Source organism: Echiichthys vipera (assembly GCF_963691815.1).
Source record: "Echiichthys vipera genome assembly, chromosome: 12".
NCBI classification, from domain to species: domain Eukaryota; kingdom Metazoa; phylum Chordata; class Actinopteri; order Perciformes; family Trachinidae; genus Echiichthys; species Echiichthys vipera.
The window spans coordinates 14,575,905-14,600,421 of record NC_139837.1 but is presented as its reverse complement, the minus strand read 5'-3'; the positions used below and the strand labels follow the sequence as shown (position 1 = coordinate 14,600,421).

At 40.2% G+C, this 24,517-nt stretch overlaps 1 protein-coding gene across 2 annotated transcripts in view; it reads right to left on the bottom strand.

Annotated features, from left to right (window-relative positions):
- The window catches only part of ltk (leukocyte receptor tyrosine kinase), a 58,488-nt gene extending 47,349 nt beyond the window's left edge, over positions 1-11,139 (bottom strand). For both annotated transcript variants that reach the window (XM_083924684.1, XM_083924685.1), the window contains exon 1: positions 10,953-11,139. In XM_083924684.1, the coding sequence (XP_083780810.1) occupies positions 10,953-11,001 (49 nt within the window). In that variant the 5' untranslated portion in view covers positions 11,002-11,139. The remainder of the gene's footprint in view (positions 1-10,952) is intronic.
- Positions 11,140-24,517: the final 13,378 nt, after the last annotated feature.

Here is a 24,517-nt window from a genome sequence, read left to right as displayed (position 1 = left end):
TGAATAGCATTTAATGGACAAAGCAAGTCCATACATGACTAAAATAACATGCATTACTCAAAGCATTTATAGCGTACAAATTAGTATGGTGCTCATAAGCACGTCATCAATCCTACCAAATGTGTGTCTGTACTGTGGTTGCCCTGACATCTGGCTAACATCCTGAGGCCATCCTTCTCATCTCTAACCACAAAGTCCAACTCCTGCTGAGTCTGAATGCACAGGTGGGCTGACCTTCCTTCACAGACATAAAACAGCAGTACGCACACACTCATGAACGTGTTTTTCAGTTCAGCATATAGGCTGGAGCATCACTGTGGCCAACCAGAGCCAGTTTGTCTGGCATAGGACTCTCGCTGGGCTCTGGTGGACTAAAATGAATTTTTACGACCGATTCTCTTTGATAGCGTGCTTCAAACACAAGGTCAAAGACATTTATATGATCCTGGCAACAACATGTTGTTTGTCTGTTTGAGCAAAAAAAAAAAAATATATATATATATATATATATACGAGCACCATTGGAGCCTTGATAGCCAGATGCAGAGAATAATGACAATCTGGATTTGTCGCTGTCTCGGCTGTTGACAGTTTTATTATTCACCACAGACTTAAAAAATCTATTCTGATTTATCATTATTATTCCTAAGTCATTAAATTAGGCACGAGTCAGGACAGTGTGTATGACTGTGGGAATTCCAGTAAACACACTGACGGGAATGGAGCAAAACATGCCATGTGATGAATGAACATGAGACCTCGGGTCTGTGACATCTGACACTCTTGTTGTTCTGTATGGTTGTTTTGCTTCCTCTGACAGCATCCTGTCCTCATTCCACTATGTCAAGTCACTCTGTTATTTTTTTAGAGTTCCTGCCCTCGGTTAATACATCTTTAATGTCTTTTACAGCCAGACCGATAAATCAATAGGCTGATATCAGGCAATATTGGCTTATCACAGACATATCACTCTGTATCAAGTTTTCAGATATGAATCAATATCAAAACCTTTTTTACAGAACATATAATGCATGTGTGTGTTATCATGGCAGATGTGGTCCTGGAGACACCAACTGTAGAACTAACACAGAGGTAGTATTGAGTATTTTACTTGGTATATACAGTATATGTCTATCTATGTTTGCCACCGATGATAGCATCCCAATTGTGCAACATACAGTCACAAAACTTTACAGGTGTGTAGTTGAGATCAAAACCAAGATTAAGTTAAAATATGGGTGTGGGCAAACCTTCCAACTTTCAACTAATATTAGACACTCTGGTGCTTTTAATCCTGGAGCACTTGCTCAAACAGCCATTGTTTGTTTATTGGACCCCTGTGTTTGGAACAACAACAACTGCAGTGAAGTGTCATGCGTTTGACTTGCAGGGCGATCCAGTGCATTAACAACTGATGCCAAAGGGTCCTGACAAAACAGCAGTAGGCCATATGATGAATTTTAGCCTGCATGCACATTCTTTCAAGCTAACATTGCTGAAGCTGCTGAAGGTCACTGAACCTTTCTTTCTTCTGTGCCCTGTGTGTGTGTGTGTGTGTGTGTGTGTGTGTGTGTGTGTGTGTGTGTGTGTGTGTGTGTGTGTGTGTGTGTGTGTGTGTGTGTGTGTGTGTGTGTGTGTGTGTGTGTGTGTGTGTGTGTGTGTGTGTGTGTGTGTGTATGTGTGTGTGTGTGTGTTAGTGTGTGTGTGTGTGTGTGTGTGTGTGTGTGTAAGGAGAGAAACAAGATAGTAAATGACAGCATAGTGCAGTAAAGACTCTCCTGCTGAGCTGAAATGGAAAGACTATGCTACTTTTATTTCAGGTTTAATTAAAAGGCATTATTATTCTACAGTATTGGAAAAAAACTAATATCCCAACATGCAAACCTACCCAACCAAAAAATACTGATGCTTCAAGGGCCAAAGTAAAAACTCAAAAGCAGTCTTTTTACAGTCAACTGGGATTTTGTTGAGCAGACAGGAGTTGGTACACATATATTTCCATTAATAGTATATTTTTTTTGTTAGAATTGAACTGACCAAGGTCTCTTGACTGAAACCTGGATTTCTTCCAGGTGCTGGAGATGTTTGCTGAAAGAGTGGCTGCAAATGAAGACATCATCCAAATACACCAAGCCATGAAGTACTTTCTCCATTAAGCGTTGACATGTAGCTGGAGCTTTTGAGAGTCCCATTGGCATCACTTTAAAGTGATAATTCCACCTCCTGTTGTGAATGCCATTTTTTCATGGTCTGTCTCTTCTAGCTCGACTCATCAATAACCATGTTGAAGGTCCATCCCGGAGAACCAGACAAAGCATCGAGTGCATCATCAACTCTGGGCCAGGGATGACTCACAGCCTGGCATTGACTGCGGGGTGTCATCATGGAGCTGTGATGTAGTAGCTGACGTTTGCCCCTCAACAGCGGCTAATTAAAGTTTACCGGTTGCAGCTGGAGTGTGCCTGTCGATCAGTAGACTGAAAGCGAACACTTCCCTTTGTATGGAGACATCTGTATTTCTCCGTGGAGCTGAACTAGGACTGTGTCTGTTAGCATCATTGTCATGGTGACCATAACTGGAGTACTGGTAGGAGAAACGTGTTGGAGAGTGACACAGATCACGTGCATCTTTTGCCATTCAGGGCATGAACAGAGGGAGGAGGAGAACAACGTTCGTAGCGGGACTTTGAATCACGACCATAATATTTCTCGGGTGAGTAATAGTCTCCGGGGTATTGTCTGCTATGGTAGGGTGCAGGAGAGGGATTGCATGCACTGTACCGAGCATCACAGGAGGATCTGTCAGGCCTGGAGTCCAACTGCAGAGGCAGGCAACTGTGCTTCTCTTATGTTTCAACATGTTTAGTCACAGTACGCTGCTCAACTACTTCAAAGAGTTTCTCATCGGTGGGTTTGGGGTGAATCATGTGTTGAGGTCACAGAGTGGTCAGTTGCAGCGTTGTCAGCAACCATCTCCTGAATATTTGACTAAAAGGTTATGTGCAAACTGGCAACAAAGCGTCTAAATGTTTCACCTTCTTAGGCGTTGTGGTCATAGTTGAGAAAGTCCTCTGGCACAAAGACGAGTGATCTCCGCACTGTACACATCCAAACTCTCACCTTGGTTTACGAGGGGTGAGCATTCAAATGAGTTTGGAAGAATGGCAGAGAGTAATTTGGTGCAAAAATATCTCTGAGTTTTTCCTTTACTAAATCATAGCACCTCTGGAGTTAAGTAGGCGGGCGATCCCAGTAAAGAAATGCAGCATCAGCTAGGTGAGTAGGGTTCTGCATAGACAGCTGTTTGAAATCACACAGATATACACATGTTTTAAATGTATAAACTGTTTCTTTGTTGATTGATCTGCTCACAGTTGGTGTGTGAGACGTGTCTGTGTCACTGGGCTGCTGACTCGCTACGGTGGGTGGGGAAATAAAACATGAAAACTGTTTTGGGTCAGAATATGTCTGCTGTCAGTCAGTCAGAAGGCAGTAAGCGGCCGCTGTCCACACAAATGTTGACAGAATGCAATACAGAGGAAGACAGCTTTCCACACAATGCTCATGTCTCGTTTCCAGGGGGGATTCACAGTTATAAATTAATTAAACTCACAGACTGCAAGGATGTATCCCTACACTTATTTTCCTTATTACACAGAAAAATACAACCGGAACCCATCTGAATTCAAGTTGTTCCTATATACCGAACTAAGACGATAGCTTTATTACCTTGTTAACTTGTCGTAATAATACTTAATTCAAACTCAAATAAAACTCACCAAACCCATCTTAGTCAGTATTTCCACTCTTCCAGCAATCACCAACTCTGGTTTGGTCGAAATAAATCTTTAATTCACAGAATAAGATATGATAACATGTCGGCTCTAAGCGCTCATAAGTTTTTCCCGCTGTCTCCCAATGATGAGCAACTGTCTGACATTGCAGCTGGTCATTATTAAGAGTAATAACACTTATTTAGGCAAAAAAATTACCCTAAAAACATGATATGTGATAGGTGATATATTCGTCCAATATCGCCCAACCCTGTAGGCGAGTTGGGAGGACTAAGCCCACTGTAAACAAATCTGCATCAAGTGAAGTCATAGCCTGCATAGCCACTTCAAAGCGTTGACACCTACTTGTGAAAGATTCAGTATCATCCCTTTTACAGCTAGGGCTTACGAGCCCTTAGCAATGTTGTTATTTTTAAGCTGATTTTGTTCTGCTTAATGATGCTGCTATAGGCCTAGTCTGCCGGGGGATAATATTTTTCCTGATACTCTGAGCTTCTCTCCTCTCTGTCTGTATCATTCATGTCTCATCAATGCATGTTACTAATTCAACTTCTTCCCCGGAGTTGTTTGTGCTTTGTCGTCTCGCAGGTCTCTGCTGATCGTGGTGGTGCCTGCTGCCGTCGTCCTGCATGACGCTTCCTGCTACTATTATAATTTATAACCTTAGCTGTGCTTGTTTCTACTATTCTGCTGTATTAACTGCCATAACATATAAGTCATATTCACATTATTATAGATATTATTATAGTTACTGGAAGAGTGTCTGTCTCTGTCTTTGTGTCCGTCTTTGTCTCTCTCTGTCCTTCTGTCCGTCTTTTCTCTCTTTCTCTCTCCTTTTTTTCCTCCCCAACCGGTGCAGACAGATGTCCGTCCTCCACAGAGCTGGGTCTGTCTGACGTTCCTCACTGTTATAGGAAAGGTTTTCGTTGCCACCGTACTCTACGAGGGAATTGTTGGGTCTATGTTTATCATAAATAAGTCATAGAGTGTGGTCTTTACCTAGTTTGTAAAGTGTCCTGAGATAACTGTTGTTATGATTTGGCACTATAAATAAAATTGAATTGAATTGAATTGAATTTAAAAAAAAGGTGGAAGATCATTTTTCGGGGGTGCTGGAAACAGTATGTGGGGCCAAAGAAGCAGCACCAGCCCTTGTAACATCCTCTGACATCTGTTGTGTGGGAGCAGACACCAGCATACACAAAATCAGTTTCATCAGCAGCAGACATGGTGGGAGATACAGTAAGTGCCCAGTTCAAAAGTCACAAAATGAAAATGAGGAAAAACCACAAAAATTCGTTATATTACCCATAAACTATGATCTTTCAGTTTACCAGCTGCTATCAAGCAGTGAAAAACAAAATCCATGTTTGACAAAAGTGTCAGTATCCCCAGTTCTGGGGGATAAAACTCACCAAATGCAACCATCAAACCATCAAAATAACACCATGCTGCCACCGAATGTACAACAGGTTCGATTTGTGGTGGTTGCATCACAGCAGGATGGAGATGGATAACTTTCTTAAGCACAGCATATCTGTTCTTCCTCTGCTTCACAGCACTTCCTGTTCCTGACTCACAGGTGACTGAACGGACCAATAAGGAGCTTGTAGGATTTAGACTGAGGTAAAGGTGAGGAACCCCACAGCAGATTATTGTAACTGCTTTTAAGTCACTGAAGCATTTAAAGATGTAAATAAAAAATTGTGTAAACATAAATATGTAAATAGTTAATTGTATAAACATCACCATTACCTCAAATACATGAATTAACTTTACGTCTGAACCTTACAATAATATCAAAGTCATAAAGTACATGAAAAAAGGAAAGGGAAACAGTTTCAATGCCATATCATTGTTATATCGAGGTGACACCCTGAAATGTTAAGCCCTTCACACATTGCAGAATAAATGACATTATTACTTCTGCCTTGCATTTTTTCAGTATTGCGTCTAGGGGGGAAAGAGCAGCTTCAAGGATTCATGCCAAGTCTAACATCTCACTCATGCCAAAAGTCAGATTTATGGCATGTTTTATCTCTAAATGTTTGTCTATTTGTATCCATCTGTCTTTCTTCATCTGCTGTTTTCATTGTCAAGAATTTGAAAAAAATTAAACATCTGACGGGTTTTAAGTTGACCCATGTTGCCCTTGAACATGAGAAACACTACTCTCTCTCTCTCTTTCTCTTTGCAGACTGTGGATACACGGCTGCACTCTATCTCCACCTGAGCAACAGACGTTAGACTCTGATCCAACAACTTCAATACAAGGACGGCAGGAAACACTCTGTCTTTTTAGTGACTGCTGCTGGTTCAGAAGGTTAAAAACAATCAAGACAAGACAAAAATAAAGTCTCAAAAGGTGAAGTCTGTCCCAAAAACCTGCCAAAGAAATTCTGAGAAGAGCCAGATCATGAAAATGAGACACTTTCCAGGTTAAATACAGATGCAGAAGTGATGAAGTTGCACCTCTGAAGAAAGGCTGAACTATAGTCCAGCAAGAGGTCTGACTGAGATATTCAAGCAAATAAGCGTCTTATTCGCAACCATGTTGAAGGCTCTGTTTAACCGATTTAAGTCTTATACCAGCTCCTCTTAAATGTTTTAAGTTGTGCACCTTGCCGTTTATGCTTCTTAATATCCAGGTAAATTGCATAACTAAATTCAGCCAATAGGATTAATCTGACTAAATAACATTAAGCAGCAACTTAACGTTAGAGGATAGGTTGTATTTGTCTCGAAACACATCAAAGCATGAACTCTGAAGGTTAACGCTGGTTTAAACAAAATCCATCAAGTAATGGGCTGACTCTGACAGCCTGCACTAATAAGGTTCAAATTCTGCTGATTAAGTGCAGATCCGACTCTTTTTATAACATTCAGACACATGGGGACGCCAAGTGCAAAATAAACACCGATGATTTGTTTTCTTTAACGCTGCACACACACACACACACACACACACACACACACACACACACACACACACACACACACACACACACACACACACACACACACACACACACACACACACACACACACACACACACACACACACACACACACACATACACACACAGTTAATGCTGTTTGAGAGTCCCTGCTGTTTAATCACCAATCAAAACAAAATCATCTTTAGTTAATACCTGAGGCAGTGTAACTTCTGAAGCACACACTTTTATTGCAAACCACAGTCCTAAGAGCCTTGCTGGTTTCAGTATGAATTAGTCACGGAGTCGCAAAGCAACCATAAATCTTGGTTGCAGTCAGCCAATATCTTCAATAACACTAAAAGCTAAAGTCAAATCAAGCTGTGCTCCCGTCTCTGCCATTTTTGAGAGATGCTTGGCATTCAACTCTTAGAGGAGGGAAGAAGGGAACATTCTAAAACAGAGGTGTTAATACCTTCAGTGTTTCTCCTGAATAACATCAGGCTGCAATGAATAATATTATGTATTTGTTTTGTCACCATGCATGAACAGCAAGCAAGCACTGAAAACTGAGAAAAGGGATTTTCTTTTTCTTTTTTTGACAAATTTTGTTTTTATCGAAGCACAAGTGGTCGCCAGAGCTAAGTTACCTCCCCGCTGGGCCTAAGCATCTGTTGGGTTTTCTGTTTTTGGAAGACTGAAAATGGTCATGAGGAGAAGATAAGAAACACAGCCCTGCAACACGCGCCAATAAATGGACTCGTGCAAAACAAACAGAGCTCCATGTCTACAATTAGGTTTATACAGTACACTACTAATTGGTTTTGACAAATAAGTGTTGTGGGAAATGTAATTGCTGCCTTGGCAACCTTCTGTATATTTCCATTGAATAAAGTGCTTTATTTTCTTGTTACACAAATCATAGGAAGGTGGGAGGTTAGGAAAATATTTTTAATTCAAGTTATAATTCGTAAGATTTTCATCGAGGTCATTGTCTGTTAAGTCACAATCTATCAAAGAGTGAGTTAAAACAACGGTGATTGATCATATGACCCACTAATGAAATCACTTGTATTTGCCTCTTTGCCGAGAAATACCATTTGAATGTCTGTGGCGACATTCCCTCGCTATATTCAAATGCGCCGCAGAGTTAGTGATGCTTCTTACGTCAGTCAGCAGCGGTTGATCTTCCCAGGTGGAGCTCGTCATTACACACACAGGTGATTATGCTGCGTTCACTTGTACTCGGAAATCTGACAAGTAAAAGTGCAATAAAAGGGAGGGTTCAGGTCTGAATTCTGAGTCAGGCTCGCTCTTTTGTGACTGACTGGTGCAGTAACATTTTATTACTGCTGACTCACAATGGAGGATCAACAGACATGAAGAATATTAAGGCATCACGCCGCATCGTGAGGTGATAGTTGCCAATTTACTGACGTCATTCAGTCGACACTGTTGTTTTTAAAGGAACTCTGGGAGATGAAGTCCTAGAGGCTTGCCTGCGGGTACATCTTACCTTAGATATATCAACATTTTGCAGAATCAGTATGAACATGTTTCACCGTTTAAAGATCATTAAACCCAATTTCTGCGTTATAATTTGCTTCCTGTAAAACATATTTGCTGTTCCAAATTAGTAGTCTGTTAATGTAATTTCAAGGAGAGAACTGTACCTTATTTGCTGCTGAACTAGACTGAATGCTGGAGACGTCTTAGGAACAGAGAGGGGGGGGATCTGACGTAATACTGTGAGTTTTGGCAAAGCTCACCCTGGGTTTTCTCCTGTCACTGGGATTGACTGCAGTAAGAGCCACTTACACTGGTGCAGCCTCGAGGCTGCCGGAGCCAAAGAAGCGTCAAGCCAAGAGATGCATTCCTCCTCTCCCTCTTTTGTAAAAAGAAAAATGCAGTGTTGCTGAAGATATGGGAAACAAGAGGTTGTGGTATTTGGCTGGCATGTGAGTGCATGTGGTGTCACATTAGCAGTGGTAAAGCATAAAGTGTTTAACAGCACAAACTGCATTCACCAGACAGTTTCCTGAAATACAAGCACTGGCATGAGGCATGATCAAATCAAGTTGAACCAATGCGCTCCACGGGAACATTTAAAGCCAGCTCTGGTGAAACCAAGTGAGCTCATTATAATTTCTAGGCCCACATGACTCTGCTGGTCGTCAACACTCACTCCATTCATGTGCCATTAAGCCTGGTTGGATATGGCAAGCATCAAGCACAAATTAATATTTTATTGAGGCAAACAATATAATTTGAGTTCAATACAAAAAAATAACGACTCAGAAAATTGAATAATGCTACCACTGTGATGTGCTGATAACTGTTTATTGTCTACATGTGTTTTTCAGTTAGCAAATAAACTGTAAAGGGATAGTGCAGCTTTTTTGAAGTGGGGTTACTGATCCATTTATCCATCTATTTAGCACGTCACAAGATTGGAAAAGCAGACAGAAGCAGCGACAGAGAAGCTACTGTGAATGGAGGGGGGGGGGTAGCAGCTGCAGCAAAACGTACTTTAGTCAGCTAAGAAAAGCCCCTAAAGTAAATCAATATCAGCCTCGGTGTACACTATATTTACAATAGTCTCACCGCTTAACCTTGCCACCAGACAGCCCTGTCCTTTGGCACTATACATTTTCTCAACTTATGCATAAAGTGTATTACGCAGCAGATCAGCTGTTTGAGACAGACTTTCTGCAGGGTCATGCAATAAACTTATACAAGAAAATGAACATGTGTGTTCATAACAGCGACAATGAGATGCCATTCACTGTGGAGAGCAGAGGATCCTTGCATGAGCCGGAGTAAACAGAAGAAGAACTTTTCGGGGGAGAGAGCTGAAAGAGAGAGAGGGGAAACTTCTGGGGAAACTAAAGGGTTGTCTGACAACAAGGCAAGGTAAAGTGGTAAAAATATTCTCAAATGGAAATGGATCTTTTTAGATGTGCAATACACTTACGATGTATTAGTCAAACAACCCCACTTTTAAGAAAACAAACAATCACAGATATCCCTTTAAAATTAAAAAGTTGACAAAATCCCATCTGAACATTAGGCTAACCTGCTTCACTGATACCTCAACTTTTGAATAGAAAGGCCAAAGTTTCCACTGTTTTCTTTTTCACTGTTTATTTCAATGAACATTTAAACGAAAACTACAGTAGTCAGAGAGCAGTTGCAGGGCAGATTTCTTGCCAAGTCTTGTAGTTGTGCTGCAGTGTTAATGAATGTAAATCAAATTCCCTCAAGTGTGCCTCCAGTGAATATGACACCTGGACTGATGCCGTTTTTCAAAGTGGATGGGAAAACACCTCTGTACGTGTGCGTAAATAAGAGAGAGAGACAGAGAGTTGCTGTGCACAGGCACTCAGAGAAATGAAATCAAACTGTAACAGACTGAGGCTGTTGCTGGACTATATTTAGCTGGTGATCCCTTTGCAATGGAGCAACACAACATCACACGGAGAAGAAGCGGGTGTGCACAACAGCAGCTAATTAATTGGACACATGCTCGGCCTGTTAGCATCAGATGGCATCCACCAATCTCTGTTTTTATGTACATTTTAAATTAAATGTCTGCATAAAAAAAATAAAACACCCAAAATTAGGGAGGGAAAGAGAAAACTACACATATTTCAAAAAAAGTCTTAAAATGAGGCTGGTGGTGGGAAAACTGGTGAAAGCAAAATGTGACACAGCCCTTTCTTTCTTTTTTTCGTCACATGAAGCAAATTATTTAACTTCAACTTCACTGAAAAATGTTGGAACACAAAAACATCAAATATGTGCTGGAAGAGGAAATTTTCCACAAATTAAGACACGAAACAAAACGTAAAAATGACACATTTCTATTTTTTCCAACCGCCATTTGAGGTTTTACTGGCACTCTTTCATGGAGTCGTCTTCTTATAATTATATAATGGCACAGCACAGGGGAATTAGCGCCACCTACTGTTTAATTAACTGGATGGACCAACTCCTAATGTTTGTGGATGGAAATGTAAAACGCACATACATTTGTGGTAATTAAACATTATTATGCATAACACATTTCACTTCCCTGTAATCATTTAAGGAAAAAAATAAAAAAAGATTAAAATGGGAAAAGTTTTGGTGAGGTTGAATATATATATATATATATATAGATATATAATATTTAATATATATAAAACCACAAGGCTTAATTGAAGTGAATTGTGGTACTTACTTAAAATGACGATAGAGAGATACGCATGGTAGTTTTTGATATAATCCATGGCTCCCGTTTTTCGGCAGGTCCACAGAGAGTCCGTGTAGTTTCGGGCACCTTTATGTCCTCATGAATACGTTGGCAAACAGGCTCGTGAAGCAAACACATTAACACACAACACCACACACGCGCGCTCCTCCGGACAGTGTAGTTGTTTCTCCACTTGCGCAGTTACTCATTATAGTGATGCTGATGCTGCTGCAGCTCCGGGTGACGACAAACCCCCGTCCCCCCCACCCATCTCTCTCTCTCTCTCTCTCTCTCTCTCTCTCTCTCTTTCTCTCTGTTTCTCCCTCTCGTTCTCTCTCTCTCTCTCTCTCTCTCTCTCTCTCTCTCTCTCTCTCTCCCTGTCCCTCTCTTTAGCTCTCTCTGAGTCATAGAGACATTCATTTTCTTAACTCTCACTTTACTTTTATCTTGTGTTTTTTTGCCCTTAAAAGAGTGTTATCTCTGTCTCGGTTCTGCAGGGAGTGGACACACAATGTTGCCTATGCCAAATACAAAAATAGGCTTTTAACAACATAGAGCAGAGATCAAAGATGATCATTATACTGTGGTGGAAAAAGAATTCAGACCAAATCATTAATTCTGCAGTGGATGTCCTTTTATTATGTTTTTGTGGTGCATTTTAACATGTTGCCAAGAACAACAGATACACAGCATTTTGGTGTCATTTAGAGGTTTTTTTACACTGCAAAATAAACCAGAAATGTAAATAAATACCATTTATCGAGTGTAGAACTAGACTACGAATGTACAAGTCCTGTATTCAGTTTACTTAAATACAATTACAGAAGAGTTTCATGGAAATGTACTTTTTTTTACTTAAAAGTGAAAAAAAATATTAAGAAGAGGCATTTTTTCAAGTACTAGATTACAATAGAATTGTCAGTTTATCAGGTAACAAGCTAATAACTAAACCTGGCATCTCCAATCCTGCTCCTGGAGGGCCACTGTTTTAAGTTTCTCCCTGTTCTCAGAGGCGGATTAATGCACAGGCTGGCCTAGACTGCAGCCTAGGGGCCCCGGATGGGCCAGACTATTTTAATTTTTTTCAATTTACCTCACTGAGAAAAAAAACTGGCCCCCTATTAGGGCCCTTAGAAACATTAAACAAATAAGTCACTGATTGGATGGATATGGGACACATTTACCCAATCAGCTGCCATCATGTGGCCGGGTTCATAAGGTCAGTTTTGTTGTCAAATGATTCGTCACTCCCTGTTACTAGACAGTGCAGCAGCAAAATGTCAGAAAGGAAATTTGAAAAAGAAAAGCATGACGACTGCAAGAACAGTAGGACCAAGATCTACTAAAGAAGATTCCTAAATTGACAGGATTTTTCAAGGTTGCGGACTATTCTTCGGTTCTAGCAGTTTTTTTCTGATACAGCATGATTAATAATGCGGGGGGCCCAGACGAACAGTAGCCTAGGGGCTCCTGACCACCTTAATCCGCCACTGCCTGTGCCAACACACCTTTTTGCCAGTTTTTTGTCATGCAATAACACTTCTTTCACCGTGTTTTCAGCTTTATTGCTGTTACATTTCAAACACATTCAATCTGAAATCCACAATGAATCATGAACACAGGAATATTGAATATAAAATGCGGTTTATCAAACTTACAGTTACATTTTTCTTTTGCTTATTACGATATAGTTATTTTAGGAAATGATATTTGTAACATTTAAAAAATGTAGCCTACCCCCTACAGTTCTCCAAAGAACCCCTAGGGGCATGCATACCACGTTTGAGAACAACGTATTCTATCAACAGGTTCATATCATACGAAAAGTTCTGTATATCTTACGAAACAGCGAGTGGAAGTCGACCATGAGACAGCAATAGACCAGAAGTCAACGGTTCAGTTGTTTTTGTCGTTGGTTAGGTTTGGACACCAAAAGTATCGTTACTTGACCCAGTTTAGTCTCCAAAAGGTGACAGTTAGGGTTAGGCATTAAAACAACTTGGTTAGGATCAGAAAAAGAACTGGATTTCTGAGATCTAGGTTATTTTATATGCAGAGTTTGCACAATGCAAAAGGTAATGCGGATTTAATTAAATCATACCATGGAGTCCTTTTTTCAAGCATCTAATAATATTTTGTACAGTCTGTACAAAGATTTATGCTTTCTTATTGATTGCGTTAATTCAAATCAAACAGAATATCAGATACTTTTTCATGCCTTTTTTATTTTGTTATAGTGAGAGAAAATAATACACTTAGTTCTGTTTGATGTCATATGAATAAAGTGAAACTCAGCCAGTGTTGTCTTACAACATACATAAAATATAAATTTGCCTGTTGATCTCCTACGGTTTTAAAGTATAAAGGCAAAGTATTAAAATAGTGGACATTTTATGCATAAACAAGTGGTAATTGTTCCACATCTACATATTTCGATGTATTCTCTTTATTTCTAGACAATGAATGCTATTGTCAAGTGTTTTCCCTGACTTATGCTCTTGATACAATGTGCCTACATTCGCGGTACTTCAATCATTCAGGGCTTACTTCATCTGAAGAGTACCTGTGTGTGAACCTGTCAATCAGCGGCAAGTCCCTCTTCAGAGCGCTTCCCGCTGCAGAGCAACAGCAAAAGTGAGGGGGGATTGACTTTCAACAGGATATATTCTTGACTTTGAAGTATCATTCTCTCAAAGACTTCAGGTGACAATCTTAATTTTGTTGAGCAGTGGAGAAGAATACGGATAGAAGAGAGAGCGTGTGCTAAAGGCAAATTCAGTATTTCCCCCAGAATCTGGGTACCAGTCTAGATGAGCTCTGCATCCACATATCATCTTTGAGAGACACAAGGCAGCCACCTTCTGTCGTCCAAGTTGTTGACCCTTTTAGTCATGTGACTTTACAGCATCTTACATGTTATACATGGCTGGATTACTGAACGGGCCAACCGAGCACGGGCGCAGTCTCATAAAATGTTGCTGAAAAAATAGAACACAAAAAATGATCACAATGAGATGCTAAATGACAAAAAATGACCACAAAGAGACAAAAACTGAGTATAGGGACTCAAAACATAAAAAAAAACACAAAATGACCACCAACAGAATCTAAAATGACTGAAAAAAAGACACAAAACAACCACATAGAAACAAAAAGTTTAAAAATACATGTAAAATGACTCGAGAGAGAAACAAAACGAGGACATAAAACATATAATGTAGATGGGAAACCACCACAAAAAGGTGCAAAAGTACAGAGAATAGATGCACAACAATCAAAGACATACAATAGAACTAAACATTGATGTAAAATGATCACAGATCTTACAGATGCTGTGGGGAAAGCTTTGGTCTTTGACGGGGCTCACAAAGAATCCCTTAATGAACACATTAGTGAACAGTGAATCTGATTTGAATCAGTGGCCTGGGCAGAATCATAGCTAGAGGTGTCATGTTATATTGGCTGTGTTGCACACCTGCAAGACTATTTTTAGACATTGCAAATGAGAGAATCGTTTTCATTCTGAAAGGCTGGAATGAACAAAACAAGGGTTGAAACCGGTCCCTTTCTGTAACCTTGTTTTTTGTGTGTTAACTGTTATCTTGTGTATGATCTACGGCTTATCAGTAAAGACATTAAAACAGAGCAGTCCTTGTGTCCTGTGTCCCTTTCTGCGCCTGGCCATGACTGATTCAGCAGAGAAAGACACTCTCTGTGATGCTCTGCTGGCTCAGGGTAAGTGGCTCCATGACCACAGGCAGATGTTACCCAACCTGATCGATAGAGTCTAGGAGCTCTACATCAGATAGAACACGTTTCAGGCTTTAGTGATGAACCAGTTGGGTAATTTAAGCTCCCAGACGCAACAGGTTCCCCTCGGTCTCGGTCCTCAACCTTCACTTACTCCAACTCCACTGGCTCCTTAGGCAGATAAGAGTTTTCAGACCCTGAAACCCCAGTTCACTTCAGCGCCAGGCCTCACTTCAGCGCCAGGCCTCACCCTGTCGGACCCAAAACACTAGTTTATCATCGAGGCTTCTGATGTGGAGGTGGGGGCAATTCTCTTTCGCTCACCTTTTTTTCCAGGAAGTTGATGCAAACTCTATATAACACAATAAATATAAATATATTTTATTATCTTATATGACCTCCAGCTCAGCTGTCAAGACATTGCAACTCCTGTGTGTCTCTCTCTGCGCCTGAGTCTCAGTTGTGCCTGAACCTTTTGCACTTTCTAACTTTAATGTGTCCATTTAAACATTTTATTTGGGCATATTAGAGGAATTGTTGCACATGCTGTTAGCTCAACTTCTGGGCATCATGTTTTTAGCACTAAAATCTGGGCTCAGTGGTTTCTACAGAGCTCAATACATGCAAACCACTAATTGTGATTGTCTGTCTCTTATTTTCCCAAGAGGTCCCAAACTGGCTGCCAATGCCTCAGCCAAGTCCGACCAATGCATTGCCTAAAGTTGCCCCTTTATTACATCTGATGTTGTTTAGGAGAATCCCCCGTGTTAGAATTGTAAGGCAACCTTTATTAGCACCATTATCTCAGCATTTCATCAATACAGTGAAAGCGTTCCAAAGCTCCCGTACAAACTTTCACCTCTGCTCATCAATGTACAGATTAAGATTTACAGATATAGATTTCTATGTTGAATATACAAGAAAATGATGAGCTTCAGATTTTACCAGTACATTTACCAAGAAGACATGACATAACTGGGCTGCATCTGCAAATAGATGCTAGAAATCTAACGTAGAGATGCTTTTTAAAGCGTTTATAGTGATACGATATCCACAGTCAATAAAATCAAGAAGCTATATAAAAAAACAGCTCTAGGATCAAACTTTATACCCAAGGCTGCACACATGAAACAAAGTGTGGTGGTGTGTGTTCAGTGACTTTTTTCTTTACTCTTTCACAGGGGTAGCTTAAAATTCTGGTATTTTGACAACCTCAAAGTTGTGTTTAAAGTACCTTAGTAAACACATGCAGAAAATAATGTGAGATCAAAAGTATGTGTGTACCTGTGGTTTTCTTTTATCCACTTGTGCAAATGATGATCATTTCACAGATATTTTTGGTGAGGGGAAAGGCATACTGCCGCTGGTGGAAATGCAACCCTGCTGTGTAAACCATGCACAAGTTACAATTATACTGATGTTTAAGATCTTTTTTTATTATATGCACAACAATTGCAGAGACGTTGACAATGAATTCCTTAAGTCTCAGACTCTCTCAACAATGCAAATTAAATACGTATGAAAAGAAAAAGAAGATTACACGAGTAAAAACAATATATATAAGTTAAGTTGATCACTTTGGCAATGTTAAAAATCTAAATACACCTTGTTGTTAGGGTTACGGGGGTTGTCTTGTTTCTGTGGTAACTTGGGAAAACAGAAAACAGTTCACTCTACTTCAGCTTCAATAGTAGAGCGTGTTTCCATCATACAATTAGAGAATACATTATAAATACTTGATTTATTCTAAAATAATGCTATTTTTTATTGTTCATGATTTGATAGAATATGCGCTGTGGCCATACCACTGCTTTACTGGCATGTTTTTTTTTAAATAACCAAAGCACTTCAACAAAAACCTTTATTTTAAGGCCCTTGCTTTGAATTACTTCAGTTTCTCACACTGCTCTGGTTTGATCTTGGTCCATTCTTCTTCAGTCTCTTCCACAGTTCAGTAACTGTAGGGGGCTTCTTAGACATTTCTCTGTCACCAAGGATTTTCCAGAGATTCTCCATGGGGTTTAGATCTGGACTCTGGGCTGGCCTTTTCATTGTTTTAATATTCTTAGCTTCAAGGAACTGCGTAACCTGTTTTGTGAAAATTGCGGACTGACTGGGAGACAATTGCAGTGAAGGTATTGCATGTTGCTGAAGGAGGTTCACATAAACATTTGCATTCACCCTAATATGTCACACAATCCTGTCCTCTTGTGCACTTGTTTTACGTGGACCGGTCTGTTTGAGGGACTAATCTGTGTTCTTGTAAAGTTTCACTATTCTTGAAATCACAGACTTGGAACGCCCAACCTCTCTCTGATGGCTGAGAGGGTCGTCCCTTTGGCCTTCATCTGGACAACCTGCTGTCTCAGGGTTTCAGTCTCGTTAGAGCAGCTCGCCATCTGGCAAAGTAACCAGGAGAGCTGCCAGATAAATAGGGTGTTTCCAACAATTAAGTAAATTGTCACCAGGTGCCAGATTAACACCATTAACTGTGAGGTATCGAATAGTGTTTTATAATTTTGCTCACTTTGCTTGGTTATTTATAGCCACAGCGGATATTCTATCATATTATGGACGATAAAAAATAACAGCATTTCAGAATAAATCAAGTATTTATAATTTGTTCTCTAATTTTGATCTCCATTGTATCTAAAACATCTATATCAGCTGTTTGAACTTTCAGTTTTAGCATCACAAAACCACAGAGGACTTTAAACTTCCACTCCAGACACATGTTAAAGTATTTAAAAAATAGTCTGATGTGATTAACATTTGGTTTAACATGGATTTCCTATATAGAAAATAAAAGAAACCTCAGAGCTGGAGCTTAAGGCACATCTACTCTTTCACCCTCAAGTGGAAACTTTGCATCTGGCCTCATCCCGCTGCTCGTGTTCATTTGGCGTAGTTCAAAAATTTAAATGGATAAAAAATAATGTGGATGGTTAAATGTGTTGCCAACAACGACACCTAGGTTAAAAAAAGACAGTTTTTTTTAAATCAGGATTGAGCAAAGTTAAAAGCACAATTGGGTCAACAGTTAAAAAGATTTATTAAAAAGATCAAATTCGAATGGTTAAACCCAGCCCTAAGTCTCTCCCGATGTCCCACAGTCTCTGGTGTCCGACCTCCAACTCTCCAGGTGAAGAGGCCCTCTCCTTCATTGTAGTCCACGCATCGCTCCCCGGCACTCGCTCCGCCGCCTACAACACCAAAACGCACCCACCAGCGCTCCACCGACACACCGGCCCATGTACTTTACCAGTTGCTCTTCTGCCTGGCCCTGCAGCCAGCCTCCTGGGTCTGCCACGAGACACGCTTGCTTCTCCCGGTGAAACAAAATTTGCTCAGATTGACTATAATCATTGTCAGACATTTTAGAGGAGGAAAAACACTTCAATAGACCATAATGCAATGTAGTAACGGTCTGCATGTCATTACATGTGTTCTTCGCACCTATTTATGCTTTATAAGGTTCTGGGAAACACAGGAAATCACAGGTCAAGACAGAAGTAAAGCAGAGAGGCCTGGAGGATGTGAATAACAGCTGGAATGCACATGTAGAAACAGATGATATCTAACTGTGTAATATTATGCAGGGGTGGGAAAGTGTCAACTCCACCAAGCAAACTGTATTAAGTAATGCTCGTAGTATCATGGAAACCAAAACCAACACAGCCCCTAAATTCATTGGGGTCACTTACAGGCCACGTAGTGTCAGAAGGCAGCTCGAGCTCAAAAAGTTAACGCAGCTATATTTTTTATAATAAAAATGGATCTGTAATGGATCTGGACATAGAACCACTGTGTGAAATATGCATAGTCTCCATGATGTCAAACCATAGCTAATAGTAGGCGGCTCCAGCCATCGCCAATTTGGCAGTATCATGACTCCACCTGCTACTGTCTAATCCAAAATTTGGCAGAGGAGGAGTGCAGTGGACCTGAGGCAGGCCGAATAAAGCCTGGTTCGGAGCTGCCTGAACTTACACTGTTCATTCTGTGAGAATATTTTTTTTTTGTGCACATATTTATGGTTTTGACACTGATAGATGTCCGTGGGGGGCTGAAATGTATGTGTAACGTTGCCATTGACAGATTATCTTGAATATAACTGTTGAGGAATAATAGGCTTATGCTAACATGTAAAGAAAATAATACTAAAACGTCACTCACCGTTTCATTTGGATATACTGATGCACTCCCTGTACAGTTATCATGAATAGTGAAATAAGCTATAGAGACCATTTTCCATTTGCTAGGCTGTAAATATATATAGAGTATTTCTGATGGAAAGGTGGGCATTTCAACATGGGGCTCTCTGTGGATTTGTTCTGTTTTGGAGCCAGTCTCAAGCAGCCACTCGAGGAAATGCAGTTTTTCACTCTTCCACAGTGGATTCATTTCTCAGAGCGTTAAATAATAAATAAAATTATCACCAGTTTTGCTTTCATAGCATCTTTCAGCTCATTGCTTAGGTGCTTTATGGCCCACATCAATGCACAGCATCGTCTCAGCCACAGCAGGCCGATGTTTTCAGCAAAAAAGCTTTACAACCGTGCCTGCCACCAAACCACAAGTATACAAAGTTATCAACAAGATGGTGAACAGAATGAAAAAAAAAGAAAAAGACCCCACAAATATTCGCTGCAGGAGTTGGTGGAACTCACAGAAATATGTAAAATGACCATGGCCTCTTAACAGCACATTACATGGTGGTGACACATTATGTATTCAAAGTGCGTCTAATGTGCTGGCACCACAGAAACAATTTAGGTTGAGGCAACAGCACTACTTGCTTAGGTTTAGGAAAGATAAGATCATTATCTTGGTTAAAATGAATTTGGTTGTTACGTAAGACAAGTACGTACGTAAATAAGTCGACGTTAACTTTTGGTTTCACATGGGACACGGACTGCCGTCTCCTGGATAAAAGTCCTGTGTTTGTTCGACCAATCTGTCCCATCCCAACCCTCCTCCCCACGTGGACTTTGAGACAAATGTGAACCAGGGGATTTGTGTGTTCACCATGACAAAGGATCCAAATTGACTTTGCATTGGCATTGTTTCCTTGATACCAGCACGTAATATTAAAACATCACATGCCAAAGTAATGAGGTGTTAAGCGGCCAAAAAAAACCCTTTATTGCCCTATAATCCACTACTAGAGTCTTATGAAGTGTCTTTAACTTTTCATGTGCTTTGTAAATTCTTCCTCATAAGGCATCTTGTACACTGTGAGGCCCTTCTCGGGGTCTGTAGCTTAGGTCACTGGGCTCATAAGTGATTTCTTATGCTTCCAGAGGTCAGGGTGGATTAAGGTGGTTATGGACCCTGAGGCTACTCTTTGTTTGGCCCCATTTTACTCATCACCAGAACAAAAAAAGTGATTTTGTTAGTTTTAACATTAGTTTAGGAACTGTTACATAGCCCACAGGCAAACACTTTAAAAGCCTTTAAAATAAGGAGCAATGCTACAGAAAAAGAGGCGTTCATAATGCATCTGCAAGCTAGTAACAACTCTTGGGTCACTCCTCAAACATCCTGCAGACTGTCCAGGGTTTCTGACTGCTGTAGTGGCCGAACCAGAGTCATCCAGTGTTAAGGCACCCAGCTGTCGACTGTCTCTCACCACGTCCCCCTGACCTTTGTTTGACTATGTATACCATCTCTCAGGATGATCTCAAATCGAATCATGTAATTCAGTTAGAAGAACCTCATTACTTTGAATCGCCTGCAGAAGTCAGGCTTTGTCTCAGGTCTCATTACATGACATCTCTTCTTTTGTGAACAGAGTCTGGTTTGTTTGGCAATGGAAGACGAGATGGGGAGAGAAGTACAAAAGGGGGTGGGGGTCTTTATTTTGAGAAATCAAGCCAACAAATCTTTCTTCTTATTAGGGAAGGACGATCCTTCTGACAGCTGCCAGACGTTTCTAAAGCCTCCTTTTTAAAATCACATCTTCTAATGTTCAGTTTCTGTTCTGTTGCTGTTTTTTTTGTGTCTACGTGTGTTTCAGCCTAAAGAACAGTGACCAGACATGTTTTTCCTATTACCCTTTTGAGCACCGTTTGGACAAAATTTTTTGCATGCCTCTTTGGAAATATTCCGAATGTTTGTGTATTTGAAAGAAATTACCACTTGGCCTCAAACACATCACATTGTATGCTTTTGTTTAAATGTTGCAACAGGTACAAACCACATTAGTGGTGACCGATTAATCTAAGCCTGCGCTCACAAGGCCGATTACAAAAAATGTCTGCAGACATGCCTGCAGGTAGCCAATTTCGCCATTCTACAGGCAGACATCAGCGTAGCAAGCCTTCAGTCAGCTATACTAGTTTACAGGGCTCAAAAAACTGTTGTATGGGCGTCCCCAGCCCAAACTCCAACCTGTTACCATCCCAAGTTGTCACTTGTCAACACACTTGGTAGCCCTGCAAGTCAAAGGTTGATGCTCCACAACGGTCACTCTTTTTAACATGTGGTTCATGTTGTGAATTCAAACCAAACCACTTGGTTAGGGATTGATCTCGGGTGGGATTAAAATAAATTTGCTTGTAACATAACTGAAGTGATGCACAGGACACACAAAACTCAGTCCAACACTAAAGTTGCAGTCGGTAACATTTGTTTGATCAATAGAACAATAATCACAACAAAAAATCATCCGGTTTCAGAAAAAAAAACACGCCTCTACATGCACCTTGTTTGTTTTGCAAAAATCCACCACGCCCATATCATTCTGTCCACTCAGAGCAATTCAGAGTTTGTGCACAGACCGCAGATCCCCCCCTGTCCGCTCATATGTTACAATATCACATGCACACACCTCAAGCTAAGCATTAGCTAAATAAAACTCAGCCTACCTCCATGTAGCGTGTACTCCATGCCCTTTATTGATGAGAGAAGACACGGGAGCATTCACAGGAATCTGGTGCACACGCACTGACGAGCACTTAATGGGAGGTAGTGGAGTAGCTCAGTGGTAGTGGGGGAGGGGCGCGACCTGAGTCACCTCGATCTGCCAGACTTGCCAACTGCAGCTTTAAAACATGAAAACATTTTTCAGATTTCTCATTTGGGATGGTTGTGGGACTGTGTGCAAGTGTAACTGTGAAGCCTTTAAGGCCCGCCACTATGACAACGGGATGTTTTGAATGAATTGTTGTATTTTATCAGATGAAAACAACCCGATATCAGCATTATTTATCATCCATCAGCAGCCTTGCTCTTTAAATATCAGCATAGGCCATTGAAAAACCCATATCGGTAGACCACGTATACACATAATACAGAACTCTCCATGAATCCATCTTGGCCGTTTATTTTCCTACGCTGCAGAGTGGAGTGAGATCAGAGTCCTGGGACAAGACACAGGCCTGCAGAAGCTCTCGGTCCTTTGATTGCAGGGCTGCAGCCAAATAAACGTGTGCTACATATCTGCTTAATTTTGTGTGGCTTGATGTGGAATTTCAGTGCCAGAGAATTATTTTTCCATGTGTTTTGCTGACCATGGAGATTGCTTGAACATAGCAACATGACCTGAGTGGATTACAGATGCTCTAGAAAGGCTAGGATAGGGCGGTAATCATGGCCTAAATATTAAAAATGTCACTTATAACTCTACTCAATGTACCTTTTATATATGAAATATTATTTGTTAGATTTGATCCAGATACTGCATTTTCACTTCTGTATTGCTGCATATCTAAAAATGTGATTAAAAAGTAATGCAGTGCAAAATGAAGGGGCTCAAACTAACGAGATTGACCTTTAAAACTACAGTTAATCCTCAAATTGTATTGATGCACGTGTTTCCTATTCACTTACCACATTGAATCCTTCTAAATGTTAACAATAGGCTAATCTCTCTAGATTTATGACTTTATTAGCTCACAGACAGATGCATTGATAGATGTTGCCATGCAGCGGTGAACTTCTTGTTTACCTCCACAGTCGGCAGGAAACGACTTGCTCTTGATGTCTAATCTAATAAATGTCAAATACGAAGCTGTCTGGGTCTGTCGGGAGATGTTTTTGTACGGTGTTTGTGTGCATGAGACGGTCTTATCCGGGCCCATCAGGAAGTTTCTTCCCATTTACGCGATCCCAGTTACTGTAAACAAGTCTCACAGAGTTGGTTTATGGACCAAAATAACAAATGAGATCAGAATATTTTCTTTCTTATTCCTTTTCCACCTTTCTTGGATGTTTCAACAGAACAGTTAATAGCAAGCACATTGGGTTCCTTTCCTACGCAGATTTGCACAGGCACCACATCTAAGGCAATCAATGTCACATCTCCTTGTTTATTTTGTGCAGTAGCTCAAGGCCAGTTGAGCTAAACCTCTATAGTGACATTAAAGTAGGTTTATGTCTGTGTGAGAAAGAAGGATGTTATAAAAAAAGTTCCATATTTGTCTGTAATTTTCAGTAAAATTTCTGACATTTCCAAAAGTGCGTGGTTTGTTTAATGGATCTTGCCATGAGAGTAAAATCTCTAACTAAATAATTTCCTTCCTTCTGGCAACACATCAAATCCTGAGGCAGGTTTTCAAACTGTTGGCACTGCAGAGTGCATTGATGCAGAGCGAGAAAAGAAGCTCCACATATGGAAAATTCCTGAACAGTCCAGGAGGGCTGCAGTAAGTTAAAACCGGAGAAGAGCAGAGAAGAGAAGATTAGAGGAAATTAAGAAAATAAAAGATAAAAGAACAGAACAAAAACCACAAAGAATTGTCCTGAAATGAATAATTAAATAGCCAGTATTATAAATTGAATGCTGGAAGTTTGATAAAATTAACTCAAACTGACATCAAGAAGAGCAGACGGGGAAATCCAAAGAAAACAAAACTGAGACATGTGGCAGCAAATCAAGAGATGATATGAGAGTATAGAAAAAAGAAAGACAGTTTGGAATCTGGAGATATTTCTTTTGCCTTAGAGCAAACTTTTCACAAATTGGGGAATTAAATGAAACATCATCCATCAATCAATATCCTCCTCCTCATCATCATCAGCATCATCCCTGTGTTCCCATGTGTTTCTATTGATACAAACCAACATTTAAATAAGGCATTGGTAAGCTATCCCTGCAGTTCCCAGTTTTAAAAAAGGACAAAGGGAGATTTTTATAAAGCAGTTAAAGAAAAATGTCAAGAAAAAAAGCAGTCCACAAATGTAAGGGCATATTGAGGAGTTTAACAATCTATAAATCTATCACATAGTCTTTAAAATGTAGGTGATTCAACATTGACCCAGAACAACATTGCATTGAACATCTGACCTAGGAAACAAGAGAACATAAAATCCTTTGAAAGGCATCCTGTGCCATATTAAAGAGATGGCTGACTGAACACAGGAGGAAAGAGTTAGTCTAGCGCTGTATGAAGTTGTTTTTTTTTAAAGACCTTTTATCACACATTTAAAGCTGACTCATTAAATGTTGTTAGATACAACATAGAAATGATTGAGTCTTAGCGGTTCTGGTTGACAGATTTCCGTTTTAACAGAGCCAGGCTAGCTTGGCTTAGCATAAAAGAGTCAGGGGTAAACTGCTAGTCTGGATCTTTCCGAGTGTAAAAAAAAAAGAAGAAGAAAAAAACAACCAGCACCTCTAAAGCCTAGTGAAAGAAAAACAAATGCTCTCAAAAAGTTTCTAAGCAAGTTGGGATGAACCAGACAGGCAGAAAACAGGTGAGAGGGTACGTTCCAGTGTATATTAGCGGTGAAAACCATGTTACTTCTGGCCGCTCTGCCACGCTACAACTACATGAAGAAGAAGAATTTTGAGCTAAGCA